The sequence below is a fragment of the Anarrhichthys ocellatus genome, unplaced genomic scaffold (genome assembly GCF_004355925.1).
Source record: "Anarrhichthys ocellatus isolate YVR2014 unplaced genomic scaffold, GSC_Weel_1.0 scaffold68, whole genome shotgun sequence".
NCBI lineage: Eukaryota > Metazoa > Chordata > Actinopteri > Perciformes > Anarhichadidae > Anarrhichthys > Anarrhichthys ocellatus.
In genome coordinates, this window is record NW_022280098.1 from 1060058 (window position 1) to 1075292 (window position 15235).

The window sequence follows — 15235 nt, forward strand, 5'->3', positions numbered from 1 at the left end:
GGAGGGGTCCTATCACTGGAGGAGGGGTCCTATCACTGGAGGAGGGGTCCTCTCACTGGGGGAGGGGTCCTCTCACTGGGGGAGGGGTCCTCTCACTGGATGGACAGAGGTACAATAGATGTCATGTGTACAGAATGAACATCATAATAGAACTACAACAGTCGATCTTTGATACAAATGATACTTACAATGACAATAAATCTATCTTTATGTAGAGCGATAGCAGTATAGAATAATATTAGAAAGATTATGAGTTATTACAACTATACAACTCATGGTGTGTATGACAATATTTTAGCCTTTCAGCTGTTCAGCTTACTATCATTTGTCAGCGTTTCCTGTTTTATTGTTGTATTTCTTACCTTTCCTCTCGTTTCAGAGTCTTCACTTCCTGCCTTTGTGTGTTTTCCCGCCCTTGTGATTGCCGTCCCCGCCCCTGATTGGATTCACCTGTGTCTTATCACCTAACCCTCAGTGTATTTAAACCCTGTGTTCTCGTCTCTGTGCCAGCTCGTCTTCGTCCTGTGTCCAGCCATTTCGTAGTGTTTTGTCAATCAAGGTTTGTGTGATAACCAGCTTAGTCGGTGAACCAAATAACCAAAAGATATCCTGAATATGTTGAACTTGCTATGTGGTACAGGCCCCTGGCTCCATCCAGGATCAAGCTGCATTGACAGAGAGCAGGACTCCAGTGGGACCAGAGGAGGAGGACTCTGTGTTTACATCGATGGTGTTTGGTGCTCTAGTTAAAGTCGATCAACAATGTTTCCCTTGTGTTGAATCTTTAATGTGAAGATGTCGGCCATCTTTTCTGCCCAGAGGATTGTTTTGTTGCTGCTGTTTACATTCCTGATGATGCAATATAATAAAAATATGCACTGCAGGAATGGACGACTGTTTTTTTGTCTCCCACCTCTGTATTTTCTACTCCAGCTGTAAAGACCGCTCCCATGACAGCGCTCCACGGTGGTGTCATTGGCCAAAACCCTTTGTTTCCTCCTGTCTCTGTTTCCCCCTCATGTACCACCAAATACTTTGCTCTGCCTTCCCCGACCGCAGCCTGAGCTGGATGAGTACTTGTCGCTGATCCTCAACCTGCGGTTTCGGCGGCAATGATTTCTATACATATCACGTTCTTTTTGCATCTTAAGCCACCGGTAACTTGCCCATACTAGAAACACAACTAGGGGAAACACTAGACCCCAAGTCAAGCTTTGCAGCTCGCTCTTCTTTGAATTGCGACGCACCCTCCCATGTACCTCAGCTCCTAATAAACCAAGCGCTATCATTTTCGGCAGCCTGCGCCCCATTGCCGCCCCACCTTCCATCACCCCTAAACCTCCACGGTCTCCGAAATGTACCCAGTCGTCATAGCAACTATTCTTTTGGGGCACAAATAGTCCAACAAGACCATTGGTATCTCTTCCACAGCGTCGTTCTAGACATCTAAAAAGGACGCTCACATTGTCTCAATAGAATGAAGCTCATGGGGAGACTCACTCTGGTTTTGGCCCAGTAACAGTTCATCATCCAAGCCTCCTACATCCCGGGGCACAAAAACTCACTTTCACGTTTCTCGTTCCAGATATTCATACAATTGGCACCAGCCTCCGAGCCTCTGAGCCTCTGCCAACTCCCATCTCATTGTTTTCAGCCACCTTCTTCAACTGAATCCGCAACTGGAACATTTAATCTCCACTTCACAATATGTCAAGTCTTAGAATCCATGTTCTTACTGGCATTGTTCAGCTTCCTGCTCAGTTCACTGCTCCAACCCTCAACTACCATCCTGTCACAGTTCAGCTCCACACCCTCCGCACTCTTCTTGTCAGTCACTGACTCCTCATCAGTCTAAACTCCCTTCACCTGTTCACTCACCTGCCTCTGATCAGTAATCAAGCTCCTATATAGACTCCTGCCTCCCAGACATATTTGCCAGATTGTTCTTCGTTTTTCCATGCCAGACTCTCCAGCACCCTCCCACGGATTGATCGCCTGTTACCGACCCTGCCTGCCCCTGTTCCACCCGCCTTGCCTGACTCCTGGTAAACCCACCAGCCTTCTGATCCTGACTCTGATTAAACTCAGCCTGCTGTATCTGGAAGCTGCATTTGGGTCCATATACAACCTGTTACACATCCTTCACGACAACCATGTCCAACATTTCCATCCATCCTCCCAACACCCTCATCAATCACCTCAAATGCAGCAAGACCAACCCGTCAGGTCCATCTCAACCCATCTACCCAGGGTAGGAAATTTACATATTTTTAGGGGGAAATTTTTGCCCCCACTGACTGAAATCCAGGGGCATTTAAAAAAAATTGGGGGCACTTTTTGAAACTTGTGAAATAACATTTAACCTTTGTTCAAAATAATAAATATACAGTATATGAGCAATTGTCATCAAATGGCAATAAGACTATTAGGCAGTAGTCTACAGATTCAAAGTGTTTTGTTAGATTTTTTGAACAAAAAACAAACATAAATCGGACAATCATCCATCCATCCATTTTCCACCGCTTATCCGGGGTCGGGTCGCGGTGGCAGCAGGTCAAGCAGGCCGACCCAGACCTCCCTCTCACCGGCAACATGTTCCAGCTCATTCTGGGGGATCCCGAGGCGTTCCCAGGCCAGCTGGGAGATGTAATCTCTCCAGCGTGTTCTGGGTCTTCCCCGGGGTCTCTTCCCAGTTGGACGTGCCTGGAAAACCTCCAGTGGGAGGCGTCCAGGAGGCATCCTAATTAGATGCCCGAACCACCTCAGCTGACTCCTTTCGACGCGAAGGAGTAGCGGCTCTACTCCAAGCTCCCTCCTGATGACCGAGCTCCTTACCCTATCTCTAAGGCTGAGCCCGGCCACCCTACGGAGGAAACTCATTTCGGCCGCTTGTAGCCGCGACCTTGTCCTTTCGGTCATGACCCAGAGTTCGTGACCATAGGTGAGGGTAGGAACGTAGACCGAGTGGTAAATTGAGAGCTTTGCCTTCCGGCTCAGCTCCCTCTTCACCAAGACGGTCCGGTGCAGCGCCTGCTTTACTGCTGCAGCTGCACCGATCCGTCTGACAATCATATTCAATTTTATTCTTATTTATTTGTGGTTATTTGTTATTATTAAATGTTTTAAACAATTAAGTCAACGACGCCTTGATTACATCAGTCATTGTATGGAATTATTGAGAAAGATATTTTTGTAGCACCACAAATATTGTGATATTACCCATTTTTGTCCTGAACATATGCATTAGTCATTGTGTGGAATTTATGAGAAAAACATTTTTATAGCACCTTAAAAATTTTAAAAATGTGCCATTTGAAGGTACAAATTCAGTTCAGAGTTTTTACTTAGTAAAATATCTTAATTGACTGTCAGTCAGGTATTATTCATTTCCAGCAACCCTCAAATCAAAGAATAAACACTTTGCGCACAATTTAGGTGTATTTTCCCTTTAACTCACGAGATGCAGGTAGCATGTTTTATACTTAATGTGAATATAATTCATTTAATCTAATTTCCATTATGCAATATGTATACTTTGTTGGCATCTTATTCTGAAAACCGGATATTCGGCTGAAGAAACCGGATGTTGTCTCACGTTAATCTTTCCGCTAACTTTCAAAGTCCTTCGCTCGCTCCCTGTGCCGTTTGAATGCGTTTACCGTGAATGTCAGCATATAGGTGCACTAACATGTAAGTGTCTGCTGAGTTGACCGCAGTCACAGGTCTGATTAAGAAGCGCTTGTGGAGAATTTCAGTATTAAACGCATTATTAGTAGGATTTAATAACACCCCTAGTGGTGAGTAGAAGTGTCACAATAATAAATATGTTAGTCACAATATGTTTCCCTATGGAATGTATTATGTTTATAATATCCTCACTTATAGAGGATATTATATGTTACAGTATATTAACTCATTGAATGTATTAAATCATAGAAGTATAGTCACTAAAGGTATTAAAACACTGTATGAATAGTTTTGAGGGTCAGTAAGAGATCATTTTGAGTGAGCCTTTTCAGAGGTGCAGCAGAGGGGCGGACAACTGACCAGCAGGTCAGAGAGGAGGAGTTCAGGATGTTTGCCAGAAAGGATCGATCCAGGGAGGGGACAGGATTCAAATGGAGCCAATCACTGATCAACGGAGGATCATTCACATGTTTTAGGACAGTTCGGACACTTTCCGACTGTCAGTTGATATAAAAGACAACGTTCGAGAGAGCATTCCTCAGACCACTTCCGCTCTCGTTTTTCAGTACCTGAATTCAGACCTGTGAGATGCGTGCATGTGGTCTCTGTTCTCGAGAACATTACTATTGATAGTTAATTCAGTTTGTAAGTGAACTTTGTGTAGTACATTAAATATTGTTTTAATTTTGAACCGGGTCCAGCTCATTCTTCTGATGCGCGTGCGCAGTAAGAACCTCGCAGCAGAAGAGTACCTGCGGCCTGCAGGCTCTCTCATCCTTTGTTCTTAAAAACCTAACACACTCCATTTATTTGTTTAGAACATTCGGTTCTTCACTCACACGCAACATCAGTCAAGGTGAAAATCAAAACCATTCTATGGCAACTGGACCGGGTCATATAGGCTACGATGTTTTTGACAAGTTCATTAAATTATCATTATTAGAGGAAATATTGGGGGCATTTTTTGCCCCCTTCCTAGTGACATCAGGGGCAACATATTTCTTAGGGGCAGTTTTGCCCTTTGCCCTCGTGTATTTCCGATGCTGCATCTACCTCTTCCGACTACACTCGTACCCGATTCCATAAAAAGCCAATACACGAGTAAGACTAGCCAGTCAAACTTGATTGGACGCTGCAGCTGATCGGATATTTCTCAACATCACAGAAGTTTCACCAGTGAAGACAGAATACAGATTAAAGTCGTGTATTGCTCTCAACTTTTACATTTCATTTGTTTATTGATTTGCCATCTTGTTATGAAATAAATGTTCATTGTAGTCTGAACAACAAAAGGACCACAAACAACTTTCTTCAATTTTTAGAAAGATTTGTCTTGATCTGTTATTTCCCCAAATAACCAAATAATAAATATTGATACAATTAAAGTCAGAAAGAGCTTTTTACATCATTTATCATCATTTCCATTCAGTCATGTGAGGCTGACGAAAGAGGACATGTCTGGATATGAGTTTGAGGCACGTTCCTGCAAAGTCCATCGAGTGTTTGAGGGCTCTCTAGCAGACATTTTGAGTTATTTATGAACCCTGTCCGTAAGTTAACTCAGCATTGGATGCAGACATTGCCCATAGGAATTACCCACAGTTCATTGCAATGTCACGTTAAAGATTATTTACCAGGTGACAGTAAGTCCCTGAGGGTTCAGGCTTTAAGGGGGGACTGTGGGATTGGGCAAGCAAGTCTCCTTCAAACATTTCAAGAGTTCTGAAAGGGTTCCAGCTCAAATGTAAGGGGCAGGAACCCAACAGGAAGTCAGACATTTCTATTTTCATGTGTCATTTTAGGCCATTTTTGCTTTTCACATGGGCTTTACTTTAACAAACTCCAGTTTATGATTAAAGGTTATCAAAATCTTGGGTTTGGTGGATGAATGAACAAATGCATGGAAAATAAAGACACTTTATTATGTTCTGTTTGTGGAATGCAGTAACAATGAACTAATGGTGTGTGTGCTGGGTTTGAATTCACCAGTTTGAGCGCATATTTGAATTAGACCATGTTAGAACAGACCGCAGCCTACAGGACATGTACATCGATATACGTGTTAAGCATTGATAAATCCCAATCCTGCAGGTTGAAATGAGCATAGTTGTGTTGTACATTTCTTCAGAGTGGACGGTTGCAGCTTCACTTCCTCTAATCGCCTTCGTCACCTTCATCCAGCAGGAACTCACCGATGTCCTCTCTCATCTGAGACCTGCAGGACACAACACAAAGGAGGGACGATGGCATTTCATTTCTTATTGAAATATATCGTTATAATGTCCATGTGGTTGTTCCAGTACAACAGTTTGTTTGGCACATAGAGACCAGGAAGTGATTCTAGGCTGACATGACCAGGAAGGTCTGAGACATGCATTCAAAAGCGCTTCATTACTGATCAGCAGTAAAGCTGGGCAGACGTCCCACTGGAGAAATGTTGTTCAACTCAAACTCTTAAGGAACCAGCACATCGTCTGCAACGTAAAGCCAATGCTTACGGACTAAACAACTGCTATGCTGCTGCGCACCGTTCTGGCTATTGACAAATGTCAAAAAAAGATATGTTTGCAAGCTTAGAGGCAGGTAGAGGTCTGGAGTGTCACCAGTACGGTTGCGGTTCAAGAATGCTCTCTCGTTGATACCGCTCGTGATAGGTGGTGGAAGAGGAAACTTCGAAGAGGCACATGTGCTGCTGCCACAGCTCGACCATTCTGGCCTCTGTATTGTCCCGCCCACATGACGCGTCATGTCGCCACGGCACTTCAGACGCTGTGTTGCCCCTTTGCGGAGGAGCAGTGAGAAGAAAAGGCACCGAATGGACTCTTGGCTCTGCTCAACGGTGCAAGAACCTGAGACGGCCGAATAAAATCGCTGACATGACAGAAATTCATGTCGGAGAGCAGTTGATCGGGCCGTGATCGGTACATCCACGGCAAACTAGGCCTCACAAAGCTGAAATGCGGTCAGACTCTAAAGTGAGTCGTTTAATGTAACGCAGATGGGATTCTTATTATTAATGAGCCAAAGATTCTGCTTACCTCCTCTGCCTCCTCTGAGCCTCAGACAGGATGTAGTGCGGGAGACGTTCCACCGACGACTAGAAGAACAGATAAAGAAAAGACAGAGCAGTGAAACTAATCAAATGCCGCTTCTTTGAAAAACATGCGACAAAGTACTACAAGAGAGAAACATTTCAAATTTCTTCCAAAAAAACTAAATTTTCTATTTAGATGAAGTGATTAAAAACAAATACAAAGTTTAGATTATTGTAGAAAAGGATGAATTGAGTTTGTTCCTGCACATGTTTTCACTCACCATGTCTCTGATGGTCAGCTGACAGCTGTAACACAACAGGCTCCTCAGATCGGTGCGCTCTGGTCCCCTGTAATACACGGCTATCAGACTCATGTACAGACAAGTTTGACTTCAAGTAGACCAGAGCGGTATAACCACTGCATCTTTGGAAAACCCGACACTCTGTCCGAGACATGATCCAAGGGCGGCTTTGTGTTTACTGCTAATTGTTAGCATGCTAACATGCTAAACTAAGATGGTGAACACTGTGAAAATGCTACCCGCTAAACCTCAGCATGCTAGTGTGCTGATGTTAGCAGACCAGTGGTCCAGAGCCCAGTGGTCCTGATCAACAACCAATGAAACTCCTGGTCATACAATATGCAGAGATGAGCTCTCTAACTATTGTCCATACAGGACTGATGAATAAAGACACATGCTCAACATGAGGCCAAGATCCAGACTCCTGTTTAGAAAGTTTGGAATTTGCTTGTTGACATCCCTTTGCATGTTTAAGGGACATTAGTCTTGATTAAAGAAAGAGACATTGCTGTTTTTTTGAGAGCTTTGAGCACCACAGAGCGAGTGCCATCCAGTCACACTACATTGGAGTGAAGACAGACATCTCTACGGCCGACAAGTCAAACACTCACATCTCACACCAAAACTATGAGCATGAGAAACAGCTCTACGGGTAAGAGGAACACTGTGTATTTTGGACTTTTAAGTGTCGGTGTGATCCCCAATTACATTAGATCTATAAATCCCTGAACACTTACTTGGCAGACGAACAGCAGCCTACACCACCTACTGCTTTCCCACAATCCTCTCCTCCACCAGAGGAGCAGCACTGTCCAGTGGCAGCAGTGGATTCTGGCTCCAGTGGAGCTTTAATGAAAACACAGGAAACGGATTTGAATGACTAAGAAGTACGGAAACTCAATTGTGGACTTTTACGGTACGGCAGGTGTATCATGTGACCTGAGCTGGAGGTGGTTTCTGCCTGGTGCTACAAAACCAACCTCTTAGCTGTGCCACTATAAACCATAGACTGTATATAAGAAGTGGAAGTAGTCATCGGGACGTCATCCATTGGTTTGTGGACTGAAGTTTTGAAGCCTTGAGTTTGGCGATTTTCCCAACCAATGAAGCCATATTTGGAATGCAAAGGAGTGAAGTAGAGACGCCGTATACGTCTCTGGTAGCAGCAGAGACCTGTCAATCACAGTAGCCCTGCTCTAAAGCATCCCCTGCTTTATGGTCTATTTGACTCTAAATGGACCATAATGTACTAAATGAACATCATGCTGTATTGAAGAAGACTTGAAACTAGAGATTGAGACCATAAACTCATGTTTACAATGTTTACTGAGGTAATAAATCAAGAGAGAAGTAGAGTCATTTTCTCATAGACTTCTATACAACCAGAGGAGTCGCCCCCTGGTGGTCACTAGAGAGAATAAAAGTCTTAAGACACTTCAGCATCGGCTTCACTCTGCAGAACCGGAGGATGCCGCCTGCTATAAACACAGCGCTGAAATACAACACAAGTGTTACTTTTCTGACAGGCCCAAGCTTTAATGCTCGTATTTCTGAACTCTCCGCACTCTGCAAGAAATGTCGAAGCCACGAGTAGGAGTGGAATGTGTTCATTGACTGACTGTATACTGTACCTGGGTTTTGTCTTAGGACCGCAGCACTGGTAGCTCCTGGTGCTTTAGTCTGAGAGAGCTGCTCTGAGATCAGCGTGGCCTGGAAGGCTGAAGCATTCTCTAAAAAAAACAAATTGTAAAAAAGGCTGAGAGGAAAGACAACGTCATTAAGGTCTTCTTTAATGTAAAGAATGCGTAGAACTGCTGTATAGATCAAGAGGGCAATTACATTGTTGAACCCGGATGTCGAAGGACTGCATGGGTGCTAGTGACGTTTCTTTTTGACTGAACTTTTTGTTACTTGTGTCCAGGTTTTGGGGTAACAAACGCCGGATGCACAGCATGATGGGGGGGTCCGGGGGCATCTGGTAAATGGTACAATTTGTTGCTTTCTGGCCATGAATTTCTATCCCTAGCAAAGGCACCAATTCATCCATGAAAAGTATAAAATAAAAATTATTTGAACTTCAAAAAGTATGCTATTTCTCTCCTTACTGAACAAAATACAACTACTACAACACAAATATCTCAACTTATAATCTTCATCAACTTTAAAAAGAGGTAACTAGAATCTACATCAGCAAAAGAAAAAAGTTGAAATTCTTGTCTCTTTCATATGAACATGTGTGACGGCACACGGACAGTCTTTACTAACACGCCACTAGTGAACGTGTCAAAGACAGACACGGTGCTGCTGCTGGACCTGAGGCAACATTTTACCAACTGGCAACTCTGATCAACTTTTTACATTTTAAAAATAAGGAAAAATTTAACACTAAAGTTTGTTTGTGGAATTAGATTTTTTCCTCTGGCATCTCTTTTCTTAAGGGTGTGCTGATCAGACATCACAGAGCTTCTGAATCCTGTTAAACACATCAACTAGCATGTTGTGTCATCTCTATTACCATCATTATATGTATTAAATAAATACATAGAGCCAGACTCTGTACAGCCTGAGACGTCTGGTAACGCTACCTGTTACCTGAAAGACACCATCAACCATTCTTGCCGTGCCAATTGATGTGTTTAGAAAATTCATAAACTGTCTGTACAGCAAGCACTAAACAAAAAAAGTAGAAATCAAATTTCAAGAAACAAACAAATTGCAGGACTTGGAGATAAAAAGAAAGAGATTAGAATTAGAGAGAGAAGTGGTCATTTCAATGACTGTTAGCATGTCTAACTCAATGCATTAATCATGGTTCATCGTGGATTCAGATTTAGCTGAATGGAAACAGAGAATAAGTATAAGTATAGACAATGTTGCTACCGACATAAAGCTACGGTCTGTATGTCAAACTGTCAACAAATACATCTCCAAAAATAGAAATAAACACTGGACATTGGTTTATTTTTGATCCTAGAATGCGTCCAAAACAAGTTCACCCCGTTTGTCCCTCAGTGGCTTATAGGTGTAGGTATTTTTGTTCAAAGTCACTCCATGCAAAGCTCACCAACAGCTGTGTCCAGGGCACACATGCAGAGCAGACATCTGTCACAGTGGTCAGCTGTGGAGGAGCTCTTACACGTCTGCAGCTTCTCACTGGTCCTACAGCCAACACAGCAGAGTGTTAAGGATCTCATGGGGGCTTCAACAGCTGCTTTGGGTGTATGTGGAAAATGCTGGGTAGATTGTATCTTGTTAATCTTTGTAAAAGCAGGCCGTATTATGTACCGTTTACTAAATGTCCAGCATCCATTATCCACAATGATGTATCAAAGCCCTCACATTGAGTGCTTTCTGCACAATCTATGCTCGTGTACACGGCGGTTGAGGTTTGGTGCTGACCTGTAGATGGTGCTGACAGTAGAGGGGAAGTCTGCCTGCAGTCTGGTGACAAAGCTCTCTGTCAGACGCTGGATGCTCGACTTGTCTGCTGTCTGTGGGAAGCACACAAACACACTGAATGCAACAGTTGGACAGGCCAAACTCCAACATGTTTAACATAATATAATTTTAAACAACTGTTCAGTGCAGAGTTTCAAAATATCAAGCTGGAGAAAATGTCAAGATTTGTGGCAGCCATCAATCTCTGAACAGAGGGGTATATTTCTAGGGGTCTGCTGTAGTCAGCATATAGCCTAAGGTTCATCCCATGTGTCGGTCCACATGCTCGACCGTGATTGGCCAATACTACTCAGACTGCAAAGGGAAACCAGAACACTTCAGATAACAAGATCTTGTCTCATTACCGACATACAGTCAGCTCCATAGATATTTGGACATTGACACAATTTTCATAATTTTGGCTCTGTACACAACCACAATGGATTTGAAATGAAACAATCAAGATGTGCTTTGAGTGCAGACGTTCAGCTTCACTTTGAGGGTATTTACATGATCCAAATCAGGTGAACGGTGTAGCAATTACAAGACATTTTATACGTGGTCCCTCTCTTTTGAAGGGACCAAAAGTAATTGGACAATTGGCTGATCAGCTGTTCCACGGCCAGGTGTGTTATTCCCTCATTATTTCGTTAACAAGGAGCAGTTCATTTCAAGTGTGGGATTTGCATTTGGAATCTGTTGCTGTCAACTCTCAATATGAAGTCCAAAGAGCTGTCGCTATCAGTGAAGAACCATCATTAGCCTGAAGAATGAAAACAAACCCATCAGAGAGACAGCAAAAACATTAGGTGTGGCCAAATCAACTGTTTGGTACATTCTTAAAAAGAAAGCACTGGTGAGCTCAGCAACACCAAAAGACCCGGAAGACCAGGGAAACAGAGCCTCAAAAACAGGAAGACCACATTAGAGATTGCCAAAAAACATCTAAAAAAGCCTGTACAGTTCTGGAACAACATCCTATGGACAGATGAGACAGAGATCAACTTGTACCAGAATGATGGAAAGAGAAGAGTATGGAGAAGGGAAGGAACTGCTCATGATCCAAAGCATACCACCTTGTCAGTGAAGCATAGTGGTGGTAGTGTTATGGCGTGAGCATGTATCGCTGCCAATGGAACTGGTTCCCTCGTATTTATTGATGCGACTGCAGACAAAAGCAGCAGGATGAATTCTGAAGTGTTTGGGGCAATATTATCTGCTCATATTCAGCCAAATACTTCAAAACTCATTGGACGGCGCTTCACAGTGCAGATGGACAATGACCCGAAGCATACTGCAAAAGCAACCAAAGAGTTTATCAAGGCAAAGGAGTGGAATGTTCTGCAATGGCCAAGTCAATCACCTGACCTCAGTCCAATTGAGCATGCATTTCACTTGCTGAAGACAAAGCTGAAGGGGAACTGGCCAAGGAACAGGCAGGAACTGAAGACAGCTGCAGCAGAGGCCTGGCAGAGCATCACCAGGGATGAAACCCAGCGTCTGGTGATGTCTATGGGTTCCACACTTCAGGCTGTCATTGACTGCAAAGGATTTGCAACCAAATATTAAAAGTGACAATTTGATTTATGATTATGTTACTTTGTCCAATTACTTTTGGTCCCTTCAAAAGGGGGGACCATGTACATCATTTGATGTAATCGCTACAGTGTTCACCTGATTCGGATCATGTAAATACCCTCTAATAAAAGCTGAACGTCTGCACCCAAAGCACATCTTTGTGTCATTTCAACTCCATTGTGGTTGTGTACAGAGCCAAAATGATGACAATTGTGTCAATGTCCAAATATTTATGGACCCGACTGTAATTCTGTATTCATGAGCAGAATCTGTTAACAGGGATACAGCAAGGTCATCTCACTAAGCAGTGTTGGAGAGTTAGCCAGTTTACTTTGGGATTAACTCGGGCTTTTAGGCTTTACATTAATCTGATGGCACCCTGGTCACTTTTACGCAGTCACAACTGCAATCTCACTAAATCAGCCCTGAAACATTTCTGTTACACTGTTACAAGACTGCACTGAATGATGTCAGGCTAACACACAGACATGATGAAGGCAATGTAACATGACGTCGTGGGCCTACTAGGTCAAAGATTTCTACATTTGGGGGGAAAATATTTGAGCGTCAGACACTTTTAATTACCTGCATCCTGGTACATTTTTATGCATCGAGCAAACTATGGCACTGCAGTTATGCAGCTGAGGGTCACGAGGTGCGCCGATACTTATTAAAGTGTAGCTTCACCCCAGGTCTGAGCTTAGTCCACCCACTGCATCATTTTGAAAAAGTAGGCATGGGCTGAGAGATGAAACCAAGCGCACTTCTGACAGCATCAACAAATATGACAGCTACAGTAGCTTGGAAAATAGTGATATGGGCCACTGATAGTTTTACTGTTTATCAGACCACAAATGAGACTTCAGGAAGAATTCAAACCCCAGTGTCTCTGCACTCTGGTCACCAGCTGTTCTGCTCATTTCCTGTAACCAACGTTAGCATGGTGGAACTGGCTAGATAACGTTAGCTAGCTAACCAGCCAGCCGCTAAATGAGTCAAATGAAACAACTCAATGCTTCATCTACACACAGAAGGCACATCGCCATCTCCAGATCACATGAACACTGAGTCAGCACATTACAGCTTCACTCATCACAGCTTACATTTCACAATAAAAGCCCAACACATATCCACTGAATCACTGCTTACACAAGGGAACTTAAGTTTACTCGGAGCATTTGACCAAGAGGCAACTCAACTAATTATATTACAGTGCGGCTCCAACGTCTCAGCAACGAGTGAACCGTCATCTGCAGAAGTGTGAAGTGTGAAGGGTTAGACGTGTGAACGTGTATCTGATCTAATACAAGTTTGTCCAGAACGAACTCAACATGGTTCAATAATTCACTCCTGTGGTTTTCTGGCTCCTTTCCACAACTTCCATCGCCTTTCATTGACGTTGTCAACGGTTTTTTTAATCAATGAAAAAAAGAAGAAGAATTCTAAGTTCCATCCTCTGTCATCTATTATTCCATTGCTGTTCCTCATGTTTTATGGATTTTTCTGTTGAAAGATTGTAGAAAAGTATAACTATTATAACCTGTAACTCTGTTGATTCAAAGTACAACCATTAAACCTATAACCTGTTTTATTTCATAATAGAAGTGATTTAACATAAAAGCAGCAGAACAGCTGTGAGAGTTGGGCCTTTTCCCCAACTAGAGGATTATACCTCACAGCACATCATTGAAAGCTGATTAAGAGGAAAACGTATTACAGTAGGAGTGTTAGAATTAGTTCTTGTGAACAGAGACTGTTTCATTGAATTGAAATTATTTTATGTGATTGTTGTGTGAAAAACTTAAATAAAAAGACAGCCTTACATTTTGTAAGTGTCTGAAGCAAAACAAAGTACTCTGGTCCTTTAGAACAGTGTACCCCTCTTCCCCTGTCCGTTAACGGGGCGATAAGATGTGATGACTGAAACATGCAGAGGAGCTTAAGGTAAGTTCTCTGGGTGAAGACTTGGCAGTGTTAGTCATGAATGGTGAGAATGTTCACAATAGGCAATAGTAAAGTATAGACGATGTACATAACTAGTACATACAGGGTGTTAGGGTTACATCCTACTGAGAGCGCATAGGGCATTAGCCGTACAAGACTTTCAAAAAGACAATAATTCCGAAATCCTAACGATTCAGCTACGGGATGAGATAAAAGGCCGAAGGCATTGTTCCAACACCTCCAAGAGGAACGCATATCCTCGCAGGTGGGACAGCGGACGGAGTAAGCACCGTGTTAGGTGCGAAAGACTTCCCCATCTAGAAACGGGGCAGGAGCCGCTCACACTACAATGCCTCGTATGGCTTCAGACACTAGTGTCATTGTGACACCCTGTTACTGTCACGTCTGCTGCTTGATCTTACCTTCGTGTCCAGGCTCAGTATGAAAACAGAGGGCACGCCGAACATGCGGTTGTAGTAAGCTATTTCTTTAGCCGAGTAGTCCCTCATTGGCCTCACTAATATGATGTCCCCATACCTGGAGTCTGAGAAACCCTGTCAACACAAACACACATCGTTACAATATAATAGTATTTCTTTGAGTCAGAGTTCACATCTAATATCATGTGAAACGGAAGAAGACAGATTTGAAGGCTCTCCGTCCATCGTCGCATACACACCGTGTCCTGAGCCAGCTGTGCTCCTCTGCCCAGTGATATACTGGTGAGCAGTTTGACAGCCAGTCTGGTGCAGTTGTCTCCCAGCAACACCTTACTGTAGCCTTCAGTGCGAGCCGTGTGCACCAGCAGATGCTGCCTTTGAGGAGAACAAAATGACAGATTGGACTTTCTCAACATGAGTTTGTGTTTGAATCATCTCTTGGCCTCCTGTTTGTATCCAACAATGGTTTCATATGAATTATTAATGGAGGTGTACTATTCCCGATGGCCCTTGAAACTAAATACAGAAGCAACATGAAGACAGAAGAGGATTCAGCGACTGTAGAACCTTAATGTCGTGCTGGGCGGTATGACCAAAAGTTTGTATCACGGTATTTTTTAAGATTCTGGCGGTTTCACGGTAAATCACGGTATTTCTTTTTCCTTGACTGTTTCTAAGTAGCTCTGACCGTAGCGCCCCTAGCGGCGAATAATATATTCTGCTGCCTGTTGAAGAGTGACAGCAGTTGTTTCGGCTATGCACCTGTATGACGGTGTGTGAAAAATGTATATCATACGGGAAATTAAAAGCAC

General features: G+C 43.2%; 1 protein-coding gene and 1 long non-coding RNA gene across 2 annotated transcripts in view; one reads left to right on the plus strand and one right to left on the minus strand.

Moving 5' to 3' along the window:
- LOC116397557 (uncharacterized) overlaps nucleotides 1–15235 on the plus strand; it is a 256577-nt gene that overhangs the window by 142498 nt on the left and 98844 nt on the right. The gene's annotated exons all lie outside the window — the stretch shown is intronic.
- LOC116397553 (cytoplasmic tRNA 2-thiolation protein 2-like) lies at nucleotides 5591–15200 on the minus strand. Its single transcript, XM_031873075.1, has 9 exons — nucleotides 14663–15200; nucleotides 14406–14537; nucleotides 10423–10514; nucleotides 10088–10182; nucleotides 8655–8753; nucleotides 7761–7869; nucleotides 7003–7069; nucleotides 6726–6784; nucleotides 5591–5902 (listed from the first exon to the last, which is right to left on the minus strand). The coding sequence occupies exons 1-9, from the start codon at nucleotides 14837–14839 to the stop codon at nucleotides 5842–5844; spliced, it is 891 nt and encodes a 296-aa protein (XP_031728935.1). The 5' UTR covers nucleotides 14840–15200; the 3' UTR covers nucleotides 5591–5841.